Source organism: Gracilinanus agilis, chromosome 3 (assembly GCF_016433145.1).
Source record: "Gracilinanus agilis isolate LMUSP501 chromosome 3, AgileGrace, whole genome shotgun sequence".
NCBI classification, from domain to species: Eukaryota; Metazoa; Chordata; class Mammalia; order Didelphimorphia; family Didelphidae; genus Gracilinanus; species Gracilinanus agilis.
In genome coordinates, this window is record NC_058132.1 from 468842493 (window position 1) to 468862380 (window position 19888).

The 19888-nt window shown below is 35.0% G+C and overlaps 1 protein-coding gene across 1 annotated transcript in view; it reads left to right on the forward strand.

Annotated features, from left to right (window-relative positions):
• LOC123242559 (pseudouridine 5'-phosphatase) overlaps positions 1-19647 on the forward strand; it is a 183202-nt gene extending 163555 nt beyond the window's left edge. The window contains exon 4 of the mRNA XM_044670389.1: positions 19047-19647. Coding sequence (XP_044526324.1) covers positions 19047-19223 — 177 coding nt within the window. The 3' untranslated portion in view covers positions 19224-19647. The remainder of the gene's footprint in view (positions 1-19046) is intronic.
• Positions 19648-19888: the final 241 nt, after the last annotated feature.

A 19888-nucleotide genomic window follows, 5' to 3' on the forward strand; every position in this document is an offset into this window, starting at 1 on the left:
CTTCATAATGGTGAGATAAGCTTATTATTAGCAAAGGTTATTCAGTTCTTTGTACTGCTACACACAAGGCCTAATACATTGACTGGCATCTAGTAAGAGCTTAATTAGTAAATATCTATCAATTGAGCTAAAATCTTTGGAGGAAGTTTCATGGGACAGGTAGAATTTAAGATGACACAAGCAAAAAATAAAATCTGTCACTCAAGTTGAGGATTCCAGGCAGTAGGAAAAGCATGAGTAAAAGTCACTAAAGGAAGAATGAATCCATTGAAATATGTGAAATGTAATTGAATGGGAAATTAATAACTAATATTTCCAAACTTTGATTTCTCTATTGGTTTTAGTTCTCCAGAAGTGGAATGGACAGCTCTGGGAAGACAATAGATTCCATAACACTTCATGTTTATAAATGAAGGCAGGATAACCCTTCATCAAGATGAATGCAATATAAAATAAATCCACATGAATCAACCTTTTTATATGTTACCAAAAAAGTTACAGAAGCAAGAGAGAGAAATAAAGAGAAATTCCATTAAAAATAACTATAGATGATATAAAATACTTAGGAGTCTACCTACCAAGACAAAAACAAGAAATATATGAACATAATTACAAAATATTTTTCATGCAAATCAATGGGAAAATATTAAATCCTCATGGGTAGGCTGAGACAATAATAAAAATGAGAATTTTGCTTAAATTAGTTTACTGATTCAGTGCCATACCAAACTATCAAAAATGATTTTACAGAGCCAAGAAAAATATTAACTAAATTCATCTGGAAGAACAAAAAGGCCAAAAATATCAAAGGACTTAAGTGGGGGAGGGAATATGATGGAAGGTCCCCAGCTGTACCAGACCTAAAACTGTATTATAAAGTGGTAATCATCAAAATAATCTGGTACTAAGAAACAAGAGTAGTAGGTCAGTGGACTAGAGTAGATACTCAATATAAAGTAGTAAATGACCAAAGTAATCTATCTACTGTTTGATAAACACAGAGATCCAAGCTTTTGTGACAAGAACTGCTCAAACTGTCAAAATGGTTGGGAAAACTGGAAACTAATATGGCAGAAACCAGATATTGACTAACATCAAACACCATATTCCAAGATAAAGTCAAAATAGGTACATGATTTAGACATAAGGGTGATGCCAAAAGCAAATTAGGGGAATATGGAAGAGTTTATCTGTCAGATCTATGGAAAAGGGAAGAATTTATGACCAAATAAGAGATAAAGAACACTACACTATGTAAAATGGATAATTTGGATTGTATTAAAAAGTTTTTGAGCAAACAAACCCAGTGTAGCCAAGATTAGAAGTAAAGAAGAAGGTTGGGGAAAATAATCTTATAGCAAGTGTCTCTGATAAAGGCCTTATTTCTCAAATATATAGATGATTGAATCTAATTTATAAGAAAACAAGTCATTCCTCAATTGATAAATAGTCAAAGGATCTGAACAACCTGTTTTCAGATAAAGAAATCAAAAGAATCTCTAAATGAAAAGATGTTTTAAATTACTATTTATTAGAGAAATGGAAATTAAAACTGAGGTAACACTTTATACCTATCAGGTTGGCTAATAGGTCAGAAAAGGAAAATGATAATTGTTGGAGATGGGGGAAAATTGGGACGCTAATAGAGTTGTGAACCATTGTGGAAAACAATTTTGAATGATGCCCAGAGGGCTATAAATCTGCCCACTGACCCAGCAATAGCTCTATTAGGTCTGTGGTAAGAAGTTATTTTAAAAAGGAAAAAAAGAAAAGTATCCATTTGTACAAAAATATTTATAGCAGTTCTTTTTGTCATGGCAAAGAATTGGAAATTGAGAGAATGCCCATCAGTTGGGAAATGGCTGAACAAGTTGTGGCATATGATTGTGATGGAAATGAGGAGCAAGATGCTTTCAGGATGCAGCCTGGAAAGATTTACATGAACTGATACAAAGTGAAATGAGCAAAACCAGGAGAATATAGTACACAGTAAAAGCAATACAGTATCATTTTCAACTGTGAATAACTTACCTATTCTCAATGAAACAAAGATTTAATTCCAGTGGGCTCATGACAAAAGATGCTATCTTTCTCCTGAGAAATAATTTATAGAGTCTGAACACAGATCCAAGCATACTATTTTCATTTTTGCTTTTTTTCTGGTCTGTGTTTTCTTTCACAATATGATTAATAAGGAAATATGTTTTGCATTATCATACAGGCATAACATATCAAATTGGTTACTATGTGGTAGGCATAGTGCTGAATTCTTATATATTATTGCTGCTGGTAAGAGGTCCATTACATTCAATTTTACCATAGTATATCAGTCTCTGTGTATAGAGTTCTTCTGGCTCTGCTCCTTTCGCTCTGCATCAGTTCCCGGAGGTCTCTCCAGTTCACCTGGAACTTCTCCAGTTTATTATTCCTTTTAGCACAATAGTATTCCATCACCCGCATATACCACAGTTTGTTCAGCCATTCCCCAATTGAAGGACATACCCTCCTTTTCCAATTTGTTGCCACCACAAAAAGCACCGCTATAAATATTTTCGTACAAGTCTGTTTATCTATGATCTCTTTGGGGTACAAACCCAGCAATGGTATGGCTGGATCAAAGGGCAGGCATTCTTTTATAGCCCTTTGAGCATGATTCCAAATTGCCAGCCAGAATGGCTGGATCAGTTCACAACTCCACCAGCAATGCATTAATGTCCCAATTTTGCCACATCCCCTCCAACATTCATTACTCTCCCCTTCTTTCATTTTAGCCAATTGACCATATCAACACCATAATGTGCTTTTAAGAAATCACTACTGAGGCTTATTTTAAATTAAAACATTGTTTATATATCCCCAAAGAACTAAAAAATATTCTAATTACTAATTCATTGAAGGGCATTTAAGATATGCAAATAGATCTGGTTGCACTTCTAGTTACTGCTTCAATGCCTAAAGTAGTCTCACAAGTGATTGTTACTTTAATGGTATACACCTATTCCAGAAATGGTCATACCATACTCTCCCATCTATCCTAGTCATCACTCCATTTTGTCTACTAGAAAAGTTACAAATAGGTAATAGTGTGCTGAGAAAAAATTGTACATGTAGCCTACTGAAGTTTATCTTATGCAGATACTTTAAATTAAAACTGCAGGGCCGGGTATTCATAGTTATGGAGTGAGCTGTGTATTCATTCATAAATTTTTGCATTCATCATCATGGAATGAACCATTCATGGATTTATGAATATGTTTTAACAGTACTATATTCACAGTACTTTAAAAAAAAACTATGATAGTCAAGTGTTCAGTAAACCTAATGGAATGAAAGGAAAGATTTGATCTCCCCAGAAAGCAAATTTAATACCTCCTACGCATCCATCCCTCCAGTTCAGCTGAACAGGTGTATGCCCTCATTTTAAAAATCAAGTATGGCTAATGATTACTACTAATACTTTTCTAGACACTTCAGACAAACTTAATTGGGGATATACTCTTCCCCCCAGAAAAAAAAAGCATTTTTCTTTAAATTTGCAAAGACATTTAGCACAGCAGGAGTTCAGAACTGCAAATACTGTAGCTGTTTAAGATGTATTTATTCAATTCTATTTCAATAAGACTGCTGGTAAATGGGTCACTCTGAGACTCATTTTCCATTATTTTTTAGAATTTTTTATATCTAATATCAAAAAGAAAAATGCAAATTATCTAAGCAATAACCCAGAAGCTATTTTATGGTGGTATGTTAGTAAAGTTGCAGTGGGGTTGCTTTAAAATTTATTTTTATAATTTGGTTCCATGAACATAAATGCTAAATGACTTTTTTAGTACTCTATTATTATGTAATGTATATGTTTTTGTTTGATATTTCCCAGGTACAGGGAATAAGCTTGAGATGTCTTGGTTTACATTTATATTATCAAAACTTTTTATAATTTATAGTTTACATTAATATCATGTAATGAAAAGTAATAGATAATGCAATGAAACTTAATTGAACTATTTGGAATAGTGTTGATATAGGAGGGAATGCCATCAGTGAACTTCATTAGATTAAAACATAAAGCAACAAGTAAATATTTTTAAAACATTTAATTATTAATTATAAAAATATTTTCTAAATCAATATCATATAGATGACATCACTTTTAAGCTATTGAAAAGACTTAATACCAAGTTATACTTTAAACTTTATTTTTATGAGATGAAACTTCTACCACAGAATTGAAAAGGGAAAAAAAAGTCAAAAGCCCATTGGCAATAAAAAAAAGGTGGCTTGCAAAGCCAGTTCTAAATCAGGCAAACAAACCAGTAGCATGTTGAGTGGCTAGGTACAACTGTGTTTCAGGGCAACAAGAGCTGAGAGTTTTCTAGGAAGAACCTGAGCTGGTCACAAATTCCCGAGATGAAGGAACGCACAGAGTGTCAGCAACTAATAGAGCATGTCAACTAGAGGATTCCTGGGGCTCTGCATTCTCTCCTGTTCCAAAGATGCAATGCTCTGAACCTCATAGATTTAGAGGAGGGTGCCTAATCCTCTAGATGGAAAGCAGCATAGGATCAAGCAAGATTAACTACTCTTACCCAAAAGTGCTCTTCAAAAGGCTTCAAACTCTGATATTGGCACAAAGCCCCAATTTGGGAACTAAAGCTAAAGAGATGAACAAGCTAAGAAGACATCAAGCAGTATAAAAATTATAGTAGATAATAGAAATTAATTCATTAATTAATGCCTAGAGGGAGAAAGAACAATTCTGAAGCAACTATAAGTAGAAACTCCAAAGGAAAAATGTACTATATGAATATCTAGAAGAAATTAGCACATAAAACATGAAAGTAAAGCTCTACTGGGAAGAATAGAAAGAAAATAAATATATTACAAGAAAACGTGGTAAAACTTTGGTAATCAACACCCTGAAAACTAGAATAGAGGAAACAAATCAGCAACTTTATGATACAGAAAGAAATATTAGAATATAATCTAACCATTGAAGTAAATAGATGACAAAGTTTATAAAAAAATAACTGCCCTGGAAAACAGGAAGGTTCAGGGGGAAGAAAGTAATATTTTTTTGAACATGTTGAATTTGAGATGTGTGGCACATCTAGTTTGTAATGACCATTTTGTCGTTGTGATGTTCTGAAACTCAGGATTAGAAAATAGGTCTAAATATAAAGATCTGGGAGCCATGATGAATATGATAAGACATTTATTGAAGGCTTGTTAGGTGCCCAAAACTGTACTAAGACTAGGGGATATAAATACAAGAAAGCAAGACATTCCCTACCCTCAGGGAGTTTATATTCTAATAGGGAAGACAACATATAAAAGGAACCTAGAAGAAGAGTGAGATTGGATTAAAATTTTCTAAACTGTGGTTTAGAAATGGTGGTTGGTGTGTATGTTATCTGTGTTGTAGATTCTGCACAAGGCTCATTAGTGTTTTTAAGAGAACAATGAGATTGGTATAACATGAATGGAAACTGGTCTGCTCAAGCAGTGGTGTTTAGTCATATATATGGCTACACACACACACACAATCCCACTACTTAGCTCAGGGCCTTGCGCATGGCTTAATGTTTTAAAATTAAATTAGACAGAAAGTTCATCACATTAGACCATTACAATGCATTTCTTGAGCAATTAGCCACTAGAGTGTTGGTTTAGCCCAGGATTGAGTATCTCCCCTTAGGAAATGTTATTGATTTGGTTTGGAAAATTGTCCATTGCTTTCAGTGAACTGATACCTCTGGCAGCCTCTTCCACCACAGTATTTTTGAGGTGTCTTCTGGTGGTGCTCTATGGCTAGTTGTCTTGAAACACCATGATTTCAGAAGAGCTCAGGGTAGAAATGGCCCAATAGACCAGTGGAAAGACATAGGGTATGTGTAATAAATAAGCAAACTGCCACATGTTACTAGTGAGGATTTGTATATAAGAAATAGTGAGAAACATAAGTGATTATAAATAACTGAAAAAGTAAGCTGGTCAGTTATGTAGCCAAAATGAGAAATAACATATAGATATCCAGGGTCATACCTTGGGACACCTGAACTACTGAAAGGTCTTCAACTTTTTGAGATTATCTTCTGTGAAGAATGCAGAGAAAGCTGTGAAGCACACAAGATTAGAAATTGTAGGGAAGGCATGATCTATATGAATGAAAAGGTAAAATAAAGGATGTGCCACTGGAAAAATGAGGATAACAATACTTGTAAATATTTGCATCCAAGGGTTGAGAAGTTTTGGGGTTCAAGCAACATGATATGGTTGATAGGGTACTTGATTTAGAATTAGAATTTCTGTATTTGAAATCCTACCCCTGCCACTTAACTTATCTGTCTTACCTTAGGCAAGTAACTCCAAATGTATTGCCTTCAATTTTCTCTTCTATAAAATGAGTCACAGGACAGGATAAACTTGAAAGATCTCTTTCAACTCTTAAATTTTTTTAAAACCATTACTTTCCATCTTAATACTATGTATTGGGTTCCAAGACAGAAAAGCAGTAAGGGCTAGGCAGTGGATGTTAAATGACTTGCCCTACCTAGGTCACAAAGCTAAGGAAGTGTCTGAGGCCAGATTTGAACCCAGGACCTCTCATCTCTAGACCCTGTTCTCAATCCCCTGAGCCACTTAGCTTCCACCCAACTCTCAAATCTTTTAATCTTAAAATAATATACATAATAGAGTTCCTAATCACTATGTATATATAAGAATGTATAAAAATTAAGTTTTTCACGTGGCTTGGTTCACTTAAATATAGGTACAATGCTTGATTTCATGAACTGATTACTTCTGATTTCCAGAAATGTAGTAGGTTGGTCAAACAACCTTAAGATCCTCTAATATCATCATTGTTTAATACATTATATGGGATTCTTTTTGTACTTTTAAAATTAAAACTAAAAGGTATGCAGATGGCATGTGATTAGCAGCTTACTGAAATTAGATAGTTATTTGTAGTAGAAAATTAGTGCAGCCATTTTTATGTTGTAAATTAGGGAATCCTCGTTTGCTTATTTATTTTAAGTATTTTTAATTAAAGTTAGCATTTACAATTAAGATTCAGATTGCCTCTTGAAAATATAGCAAATGCACTTTGCTCAGATTTTTCTGATTCATTGCCAGAAACAACTACATATTAGAGTAACCCTAAAAATAATAAATAATATAAACCTTAGAGACAATTATTGAGCACTAACGTGAGCTTTGAGGACAAAGTGAAAAGTAAGAAGCCATCAGCTGAATGTTTTAAATGTTTCATTATAGGAATACTGACTTTAAATAAACATAGGAAGCATTGTTGTGCTTTATTTTTATGTATCAAACTGCACTGTTTGATGGAAGAACAGTAATGACATACTTGTGTGGACAAGGGAAAAATTCATTCTGTTTGTGGCCTTTTGTAAGGCTCTCATCATTTGTTAAATATGTTGATATGTCATATTCAGTAGGTATCAATAGCAAGAAAGACTGAAAGGATACCTGATGCATCTTGCTGTCACAATAAATCTAACATAATTATGGGTCATTTGCCTGGCTTCTTTGATAATTAACAGTTTTAATTGCCTCTAGTTCCAGTGAATTTGTCAAGCTTTTTCATTATGAGTATAGCATTCTACAATAATTGTCAGCTTCCCTTATTCAGTGAATTTTGAGTCAATGTGGAAGTCACTCAGGATTCTGTATAAATTAGTGAAGACCCTTTCAGAATGCAATAATATTGTTCATCTTTTTTAAATATCATAAGTAGACTCCTTCTCAAAATGGCCTATATTACAAAGGTACTCTGCTGCCCCACAGAAAATGTAGGGTTTTGCCATACAATGCATAGATAGGGTTCTTTTCATTAGATTCCACAAGCTACCTTAGATTTGAAGGTAATTGTTCTGATGTGAAAATATTTGAGAAATAAAATGCAATGTATATTTACACACATTGATATGTAGCAAAGGTCATATGGTACACAGTATACAATTTATGTATATTTAAAGCCTTTCATGATATGTTAGCCTTTTGCGAAGTATAATTTTTATATTCTCCTCCCTCCCCTCTAACAGTAAGGTTATAAAGGAGTCCACTCCAAATACAAACCTATCCATGTGTAATGCAACTAATTTAAAGTGATAACAGATGTAAAACGACATTTTTGCTGACATTATGAAGAAACTGCTAGGGAAAAGAATAGTTATGTTGTCCCACTTGAAGCAAGTAATTAAAAATTGCCTTATTAAACCTCCAAACACAGGTCTTCTTGTAGTTTTACTTGATTGGTTTTAAATGGCTGATATGGACATGAAATCAGTATTTTAAAAAGATAAAGGAAGAAAAGCTTTTTGTCATATGTCGATGTTCTTTACTCAGCATTTTGTTTATATGCATACACTATAACATGGAAGTGCTGTCTTACAATACGATTTTCTTGAGTGAAAGATATAGGAGCTTAGAGATGCTAAATCCTGGACTTTCAAGGACTCAACATTTCCCAAAGAAAAAAGAAGCAATGGACTCTGGTACAAATGATTCGTTCATTTCACTTTCAACTCCAATGAATATAATTGTTAAGATTGTGTCTGTGCTGTACTATTTTGTATGTCAAAATCAAATCACTAGATTATCACTTGAGGGCCTACTGTGGGCATAGAATTGCTAACTTTCATGACCTTGATGATCTCCATTTTAAGACTGCTTCTGACAGAATAAGAATAAAATAATATAATATTGTCTTGCATTACATAGTGCCTCATTTTACGGGGCATTTTACATATATCTCATTTTATCCTCACAACAATAGTGCTCTTAGTATCCACATTTTACAGATGAGAAAACAGATTGAGAGGGTTAAGTTTCTTGTCAGGGTCAAAGAGTCACTTCTCCATAGCCTTGCCATATAACCACCTTTGACTCTATGGAGCAGTGTCTTTGGAGCCCTATTCTCCCTACTAGTGACTGCCTCTGAAGCACTATTTCAGGAGATGGCTTAACTATATTTCATTTCACTTCCAAGTCTCCAGTCATGTCTTCTGTATATGGGTACCCTTTCATCCTCTCTTCCCTAGTCTCCCACTTAGTCCTACAAACAAAATACAGTATCAGAATAATTCTGCCATTGTTTTTGGATGGTGTATGTCACTATACCACTCCCTCAAAGTCTTTACTCACCACATTAGGTAACTTGAAGGTACAAAAGTGCCATTCTGCGTTCCCTGCTCTCTTTGGTGTGCTGTTTCTCCTATTTGAATGTAAGCTCTTTGAGGACAAGTAATGGCTTTTCTTTCATTATCTATGACAAGTGTTAGCACAGTATTTAACACATAGAAAACATTTAATAACCGTTACTAAATACGATCTAACTGTATCCTCATTGATGATTATTTCTAAAATTAAGAAATCAAAAATTCTGCAGATTTTAAAATTACAAAATTTAATGCTAACTTAAATAAAAATGGTAAAATACACATGTTTCTAATAAAAGCACAGCAGATCCTCAGAACTTAAAAATATAAAAAGCAATTCTTAGTTCATAGGCTGTGTAAAAATAAATAGCCACATATGACCTTTGATTTGAGCTACAGTTTGTGGACCCTTTCTAGAATGACTTCCAACCTAATCATGCAACTAAAATGTCTTTCTCTATCAATGATCTCTTAATTGCCAAATCTAATGACCTTTTCTCAGTCCTCATTCTTGAACTATCTGTAGCCTTTGATGCTATCAATCATCCTTTTCTCCTTAATACTCTTCTTTGTACGTTCCATGGCACTTCTTTCATCTGGTTCTCTTCCAACTTGATTGTTCCTTTGACTTTTTTTCTTGGACCTTAATTAAGATGGCACCTGCTGCTTATGGCTACCTACCCTACCCCTCAGGCTCTGTCTTGGCCCCATTTCTCTTTTCCCTTTGTACTTTCACTTGAGTCTCATCAGCTCCTCTGGATTCAATTATCTCTTTGCTGATGATTCTTAGATCTACTTTCCATCTTTAACCACCAGACTTCTCCAATTTTGTATTGGAGATCTTAAACTGGGTGTCCCAAAGACCTTTTAAACTCAGCATATCCAAAACAGAATTCATTGTCTACCCTAAGTCCTCTCCTTTTTCTAATTTTTCCGTTATCTTGGAGGGAATTATTGTATTCACCCACGCTTACAACTTAAGGGTCTTCTTCAACTCCTCACCGTCTCTTATTCCCCTATAACCAAATCCTATTAATTATGTTTATAACATAATACCAAGTCCAATTAATTATGTTTTATAAGATCTCATATAAACACCCTTTTTTCCTCCGAGACATCAACACCCTGGTACAGGCCCTCATCACCCAATGCCTAGCCTTTTTGCAATAGCCTTCTGGTTGTTGAACTCCCTGAAAAAAGGTTTTCCACATCCCAGCGCATCCTCTAGATAACTGTCAACTTTCTAAGATGTAGGTGTAACCATGTCAACCCAAATCACTAAACTCTTTCATCTTCAGGATCAAATATATAGTCCTATGTCATTCAAAGCCTTTCATAAATTGGTCCCTTCATACCTTTGCAATCTTTTCACATCTTGTTCTCTCCAGCAAGCTGTTTTCCAGTGACCCTGGCCTCCTTATACTCCATTTCCAAAATCTGCACCTTTTCACTTAATTAACCCCATATCTGGAATTCTCTCTCTTTTCACTTCTACCTTTTTGCTTCTGTGGCTTCCTTCAAAGAACAAACAAAAAACAGGTAAAGCACACCATCTTTCACATTATTTCCTTAATGAGTTTTATATTGTATATGTGATATGTGTCTTCAGTTGTGACATGGGGAATATGGAAATAACGATTTCATAAAAACATTAGTATAACTATATCAGATTATTTACCACCTGGGGGGGGGACAAAGGAAAGAAGAGAATCTGAACCTTAAAATGTCAGAAAAACTGTCAAATTATTATCATGTGTAATTTTTTTTAGAAAAAAGTAAAATTTAACAACTATTCTGCATAATAAAAAGATACAAAAAAATAAAATAAATTATTATTCCATCAAGGTCCAGTTCTTGAGTTAGAGTGGTGCTTCCCTCATTCTTCTACATAATAAAATACTCCCCTATATAAATTATTTTTGTTTACTGCTCTGTGTACATTCTACATTTTCCCTATGATACTATAAACACCTTGAAAGCATGAAATGTTTCATTTTTCACTTGATACCAGAGTGCCTTTTTTTACCCATCAGGCCCCTGGAAAATGTTTGTTAAATTAGGTTTTACTGTGCTAGTCATGAAGATTAGAAAACTTCAATAAGGAACATTCAGTATTTTTTGAAGTAAATTATAATAACCATATTTTATCATACAGTCTACTTAGTGTCCTACATAGGAATTGTGTACTCTGAAAATTAAATAAAGTGACTATTTAAAACTAGGCAATTTCACTCTATAATTCAGAAAATCCCTCTGATGGTTCCAAGCCTGTATGTCCTTAGAGAATTCCAGCCAAATTTCTAAATGACTTAAGAAAATTTAAATTGGAAAAATTGATAATATTTTAAAATAAATTATATTTTTGCACATAGGTATGTTAGGACAAGTCAGCACCCAAAAAGCTGATACAAAAGGAAGAACAATTAATATTTGAAAGTTTAACAGCTTGAATGAACATTATTACTACCATGTATTAGTGCTAAGTAGTGAACATACCAATCAGTCAATCAACAAGGATTGATTAAGTGTTTATTATATTCTAGGCATTAATTGAGCAAAAGGTATAAAGGAAAAGCAATATTAGACCTTACCCTAAGGAGCTTACAGTCTAATGAGTGGGGCAATACAGACAGACAGACAGACAGACAGACAGACAGACAGACAGACAGAGATAGTCAGAGAGATACAGAGATAGAGAGATATACAAGATACAGAGTAGATGAAGGGTAATTGCTGAGAGAAGCCACTAGCATCTGGAGGCACCAGGGAAGGTCTAATATACCTTGAGTATGAAGAAAGGGATTCTTAAGGGTTGAAAGAAAGAGCAAAACCTCTCTATGTCCAAGGAATAGCCAAGCACTGAGAGGGAAGATGGAGCTGTATAAGATGATCTGGAAGACAGGAAGGAGCTGTTATGAGGATTTTAAATAAGTGAATAAAAAATAAAAGTGTTTAAAGTATGTGTAGGTCTGAAGAATAACAGAGATTGACATGGTGCCAAACACAGGAGTTTATATTTCATCCATGAGGAAATAGCCACTTGAGGCAAGGAAACCTACAAGAAAGTTACTAGAGTTGCCCAGGCAAAAAATGATCAAGGCCTGAACAAAGGTGGGTAAGAGAACCCTTAGGAGAGATGCTGATGACTTAGAACTGATTGAGGATATTTGAGAGAAATGAGAGTAAGGCATGAAAGATAACACTAAAATTGCAAAGATGGGTAACTGGGAAGAAGGAGGTACCCTTGACAATAATCAGTAAGTTCAAAAGAGTTTAAAGGGACAGAAAATGAAATTATATTTCCCTATCAAAGAAAGGTCTGCAGTAATGGTCTAAAACCTTTTCTCCCATCCCTTCTTCCTTTTTCCTCTGTCCTCTTCCCTCTACTCTTTTTTTTTTTTTAAACCCTTGCACTTCGGTGTATTGTCTCATAGGTGGAAGATTGGTAAGGGTGGGCAATGGGGGTCAAGTGACTTGCCCAGGGTCACACAGCTGGGAAGTGGCCGAGGCCGGGTTTGAACCTAGGACCTCCTGTCTCTAGGCCTGACTCTCACTCCACTGAGCTACCCAGCTGCCCCCCTTCCCTCTACTCTTAAGCCAGGAGTTTGAATATCAATTAGTTATAAATTCCCCTTATATTTCTTCCTAGCCAGAATTCACACCCCTCCCTAGGGCAAGCTTCCCTACCCCCTCTTCCTCCTCCCCAATACCTGGCCCTACTTGATGCTGTCAAGAACCCTGTAAAAACCTATTAGAATTGCTGGTTTTGGTGCCCCCTTACACAGAGCCATAGTAAACCAGACCAGTTTCTATCATCCCTAGTTGCTCCTTATTGTGGATATTTTTCCTCAATGAATCTATATTATTTTATTTTTTCCCTGCTGACTATATCTTGTGTTATGCTTCCTTGCATTGAAACTTAGAATTCCAAGCCTTATTTAGACTGCAATTGAATCAATATTAAACTGGTTAAGAGTTTTATGTTTCTCAAAGCACTTTCATATTACCTCCTTTAATCTTGCATTGTACACTAGCTCAAATATCCATACTCCCATGATTTTGAAGCTTTAAGTCTTTAAAACAGTAACAGAAAGCTGTAGACAAAAATGTAAACATAAACTAATGCAGATGGCGTGAGGACAGCCAGAGGCCTCCATTGAGCAAAGCCCTAGAAGGCCTAAAGACTCCATTCAGCAAAGCTGTGGAGAAGGCAGTAAAATCAAAGCCATAGCTCAGCTAAAGTTTAGCATGTGTCTCACCTTTTCACCCTGAGGCATGTGGCCTCAATCTCTCCCCCTTCCCTGTGCCCACTGTACCTACGAAATCACCTATGTATGCCTTTTTCCTTGAGAATCCAAACTAGGCTGTTATATATTGATTTATGACCTATAGAAATTATCGTATAGACGATGAGGTAAATGAGATCACATTGTCAGTCATTTACCTTCATTGTGTAAGTGGAAACGTGCAAAATCCCCAGCTTGCTTTCCCCCCCATATAAAAAAAGATGTCACCTTCAATAAAATGCTTTTGGTTGCTATCAGTATCTCTAGCCTTCCTGACCACACATAGTTGTTTTGTCTCATCCTTCCTACCACACTTCATTCTTTTTACCCCTCTGGGACCATTGACAATGACATCCATTTATAACATGAGAAAAAGAGTGAAAAATTTCCCACAGGATAAAAAACAATGAATAGCCTTTCAGTTGGGTCTTATTTTGTATATATTTATTGAAACTTTTCCTTATCACTTTCAATTGCTAATACTTTGACTGTTAACACTGTGATACTATAACAGCATTTGAAATAAAGAAAGGCCTCAGGTAATAGTCATGATTGAAAAATTCAGTATTTCCTAATTAGGCATTAGGTGACACAGTGTATAGAACTCTGGTCTTAGAATCAGGAAAACCTGAGTTTGAATCCTGTTTCAGACACATCAATTGTGATTCTGGGAAGTAACTTCTCTTATGCCTCAGTATTTTCATCTTTAAAATACCCATACCAGTAGCACCTATATCCCATGTGACAATAAAATAAGATAATATACATAAAGACCTCTACAACCTAAAGTGCTATACGAATGTTAGCTATTATTATGTTATGTTATCCAATTAACCAATGACTGACCTATTTATAGATGAATTTTATAGTATATAAGCATTCCCTCCAGAAGAATTCTTTCATGTATGCATGATTGTATAGTTGATCTCTTTAGTTTTTATTTAAAAAAACTAACTTCCTAGCAACCACAAATCTTCAAAACATGCTCACCATGTCAAAAGACTGAAATAGGATTCATTAGAAAATGCTAAATTAAAATTATCTCTGATGACTTAGTTGATCAGAACAAACATGGAGAGGAGAAATAAAATCTTTTCAGAAATTTTTTCAGATAGAAATTAAAATGCTTCAATAGCCTATGAGAAGTGGCATTTCAAAAATAGTTTGATAAAATGTAAGAACCAAGAGACATCTTTGACAAACACTTGGAGATAATAAGAATTTATTAAATAATCAACTGATTCTGATATCTCCATTTTTTGTCAGATTTATGTTCTGTCCATGAATATAAAACAAAACCTCTCTATAACTTCATATCCAGTGTGGTTTATATTTTCTGTAAATAATCTTTCTAAATGTACTAGAAGACTTCTGAATTTTAAACCCTTCGCAACCTAGCCCTTTCCAACTTTTCCAATCTTTTTATACCTTATTCCTTTCCTCATACTGTATCTATCCAGTAATACATAGTAGTCTATTCCCCAACTGCAGGCATTTTCACTGGCTGTCACCCATGCAATTCCCTCTTCCTTTCTGCTCCCTGGCTTTCTTCAGCTCCCAGCTAAAATCCCAGCTTCCACAAGAAACCTTTCCCAGTCTACCTTATTAGTTAGTGCCTTCCCTCTAAATTTATCTCCAATTTATCCTGTATGTATCCTGTTTCTACATGTTACCCTCCCACATTATACCATGAGTTCCTCAAGAATTTTGAATCCCCAGAGCTTAGCACAGTGCCTCACTCATAATAGGCACTTATTAAAAGCTTGTTGACTTAACTTCTTTTAGTACCTAGTGACACTAATATACCATTCATCCTGTCAGTCTCTTCACCACATTATTGGCCTGCCTTTTCCAATTTTATGAATCCTTGATAAAAAGGTATTTTATTCCAAATAGAATTAGAATAAATTGCAGATTTTATCAGTAATATTGTACAGACTACTTGGGATCAGATTTTGACAGGAGGAGATCTTATAGAACTCTAAACCAAGTCCCTCAGTTTACAAAAGAGAAAACTAAAGCACTTTAATGGGTGTTCTATAAGCTCCTACCTGGAATTGGGCCTTTTATTGCCATTGCAGGTATGTGCATTTTAATTTTTCTAAGATTATGGTGTTCTGTGACTTATAGCCACATAGATTCAAGTGGAAAATACTGATACTTGAGAGATGACTTTTGCAATAGTAAATGGCTTTGCACCATTAGCACTGATGTACACTCCAACCGAGTTTCATCTTCCTTATGTTAAGTTAAATGCTTTCTTGAAATCAATAAACAACAAACATTTTGTGGCCTTATATAACCTTTCAGTTAGTGGTATGAACATCAAGATATGGTCCAGTGTAGAAAATTATGTTTGAAAAATTTTCCTTTGTCTTCTAACATTTTAAGATAGTTTTTTTTATAGAATTAATAAAGATCAAAAAGCAAGCAAATACATTATTTGCTGACAGTAGATACTTTTGTGGAGGTGAGATAAAATATAAAAGTACTGACTATGATCTTGTGTGACTTTTGAAATCTGCTTTTTGTGATATCTTGACAAGTGGGCTCTAAAATATCTTTAAAATTATGACAACTCTAACACATATTTCTTTCCTCTTTAGCAAAGTTCAGCTCTTTTTTTCTCATTTCATCATTTGTGCCATTACAATTTTCTCACTTAATATTTAGAGATGGTCTAATCCAAGTGGTTTCTTACTCTTTAACAGTAGAGCACTGTAAAATTCTGACAGATAACATTCCATTTTTCATCTCAGTTATATTCCTTTAGTTTTCAACTGCAGCTGATTTCAGAATAATTTTGGTTCCATTGTATAGGGAACCTGAAAATCAGAGAGGTTTACATTTGCATAGCCCTAGGATTTGAATTTACTTCTCTTGATCCAATTCTGCAGTTCTTTGCACCCCATCACAACTGTCTTTCAGTGAAATTTCTAGGTCTAGTCAGCCAACATTTATGAAGGACCCACAAAGAACCAGGCCCCATGCTAAGTGTTGGGGACACAGGGCAATAATCTCTGCCTCAAGGAGCTCACAGTTTTATGAGGGAGACAATATACCAGCAACTTTGTACAATCAGTATAGAGAAGAAAAATTGGAGGTAAATCAGCAAAGGGAAGTCCTGAGCATTAAGTAAGGGGGCATGACAGAAGACACAGAGACCAGGAGACAGAGAGAAGGAGGGAGAAGATACCAGCATGGAGGATAAAATGTCCAGACTCACAGCAAGGAGGCTAGTGCCACTGGATGGGTGGGGTGGGAGGTAAGGTAAAAGTGGGGCAAAGACAGGAATAAGCTGTAAAAGTTTAGTGCATTCAAAGAAGGCCAGGAATTGAAAGGCATTGAACCACAAAAAGAGGACTTTGCATTTGATATTAAAGCCTCTGGAGTTTATTGAAGTGGGGAAAGGGAAGCCTGGTGTGACGTTCAAACCTGTACTGGAGAAATATTGATTAGACATCTGAATGAAGGGGAGACACTTGAAATAAGAAAACCAACTAGCAGGCACATGCCTTCCTCTAGGAGGAAGAGAAGGATATGCACATCAGAGATATTAGGAAGCAAGAGGTGACTACTGTCCTTGCCTTTTGGCAACAGATTACCTAGATATTGGAGGCAAGAGAGAGCGGGAAGTTCAAGGTGATGCCCAGGGCCCACGGTTTGTTTGTTAATATATTTCCTGAGATAGTGACTATTAGGAGGGAGCAGGTGAGAAGCATCATTAGGAGAGAATGCTTATTAATTCTCCATCACTAATTACAATGGCAGAGAATTAGTGGCATGGAAAGGAAGATGGGAAAATTTTACAATTAACATCAGTCAGGAATTCTCTGTTATTTAAAAGGATTTAATCAGTCTAGGAAACAGCTAGGTGACTCAGAAGATAGAGTGCTGGGCCTGAAATCAATAAAATCTCAGTTCAGATATGACCAGATATTTGTTAGCTATGTGACCTTAGGCAGGTCATTTAACCTCTGTTTGCCCTAATCCACTGGAGAAGGAAATGGCGAACCATTTCAGTTATCTTTGCCAAGAAAACCCCATGGACAGCATTGGCATGGTATAGTCCATGGAGTCACAGAGTGGGACAAGGGGGCAGCTAGGTGGCTTAGTAGATTGAGAGCCAGGCCTAGAGAGATCCTGGGTTCATATCTGGCCTCACATTGCCTAGCCTCTTTAGCCGTATAACCAATACATAGTTTTGATTCTAAGATGGAAGGTAAGGATTTAAAAAACAAAGAATGGGTTGAGACTGTATGACAACAGGAGCCAATCTAGCTCACATTAATATAGTGCTCTCAGGTTTATAGAAGTTCTTCCTTCATAATATCTCTTTAACAAAACTGTAAATATTTATTGTGCCCATTTTATAGATGGGGCCCAAAAACGTACAAATAACCCTTCTATATAAAAGGGGTTAAAGGCATTAATATTACATTATACTATCCTTTTTAATGCATTTCTGATTTTCTAAACTTTTCTTTGTCATCTGCTGGCCTTCACATGCCATCTGTGACTTCTGTAAAATTTCTGGAATATTCCTATTTAATTTCTTATGCTGGCCTGCAATATAGGAAAACCTCAATGGAGAAAGTCACAATGGGGAAGGTGTTGGGGCTGGAATATAGGATCATTGAATTTCCTTTCTAGCTTCAAGTTTTTCCAAACAGTGGTGGTGATATTGAAAAAATACATTTCATTGTACAACATTTGTTTGCTTACAAAATAATAGACAGTAGCCAGTTTCCCGTTTTAAGTATGTTATAATCAGAAATTCACAGAAACATTTACCCAGAACATTTACTAGCTTACTGATGAATATAGTATCATTCTAAAAGTGAATTTCTAAATGAAGAAAGCACAGGACCATTTAAACTCCTTTGTGTCAGTAATCCAGATAATAAAATGGATTTACATGATAAACCAAAACAAATGCTGCACGTGGGCACTGAATTTTTTGTGTTAAGGAGATTTTTGTTGTATAACATTGGCACACACAGCAACTGAATTTTTAAACAAAAACACCCTAACTATTTAATTTTCAAACTACAGTAAATAAAACATTAACAGCCCTGAGAATACTCTATATTTTTAAAACATAAAATTTTCATCATTTCCTCCCAATGCCCATGATGTTTAATTATTGATTGGACAGGTTTTTGTTTTTTAATATAATAGGTTTTTGACTGAGAATTAACCAACACAATCTAACATAGCTAAATAGAGTTTTAGTCGTGTTTGTTCTTACCAGAACTTTATTAAATTCAAGTCTGAAAAGCCAACCATAACTTGAAAACCTGTTTACAACAATATTCACCAATTCCTCAGACTATTACCAGTTGTTTTTCATGCCATGTTTTGTCCAGTAAGACAAACTAATGATGATGACGATGATGATAGTTATGATGGTGGTGATGTTGATAATAATGGTACTAATAATGAGGAAGAACATGGGGATTATAGTGGTGATGTTGATAAGATTAATGTTGGTGATGATAAAAACTTAAGTTTAAATATCTCATTACATAAAATAACTTTTCGATTTGTCTTTCTATTCTTGTTCTTTGCATTATAGTGCCTTGTGTTTGAAGATGCTCCAAATGGAGTTGAGGCAGCACTTGCAGCTGGAATGCAGGTTGTTATGGTTCCAGATGAACAATTAAACCCAGAGCTTACAAGAAAGGCAACCTTGGTGCTGAAATCACTGGAGGACTTTAAGCCAGAGTTGTTTGGTTTGCCACCATATGATTGAAAGATAATTCTAATGATGATATGTTTTGTAGCATTATTCCCCTACTTGTTATCTTGGATTTTTTTCCATTTTAATGAGGAACTGATAAGAAAGGCAACATATAATCAAAAAAAAAGTTTGTTAGCCAATAATTTAGCCACTCCTTCCCATCATATCATGTACTGTAATTTCCAAGTAATTCAATGAATTCATCCTGCCCTGACCTCTTTGAGGTAGAATAAACAATGAAAATGGCCAAGATGAATCAAAAGGCAATCATAATTAACATCTAAATAATCAGGAGTTAACTGCACTAATCTAAAAAATACCCTGCTACCTGTGATTTACGTTTTCCTACCAAAGAGAGAGCATGTCTAGGCTTACTTAGAAAATATTCAGTAAAATCAATGAAGAGAATTTATTTTAGTAAATGCCAAATTACTATTACAAAAAAAATTAAACTTTTAAAAAATACTCTTTTTCGTCTTGATTGTTTTATTATCCATAACATCCTGGTAGCATAGAATGATAATCCTGTACTTGAAACTATAGTCTTGGCTACTTCACTGAATATTTTCTACCTCAGTATTTTCTACTTTGATAAAATGAAAATGTTTAACTCAGTGCTAGGTTTAGAGTCAGAAAGACCTGGCTTCCCACTCTTGGCACTTAATAATTCTGTTACC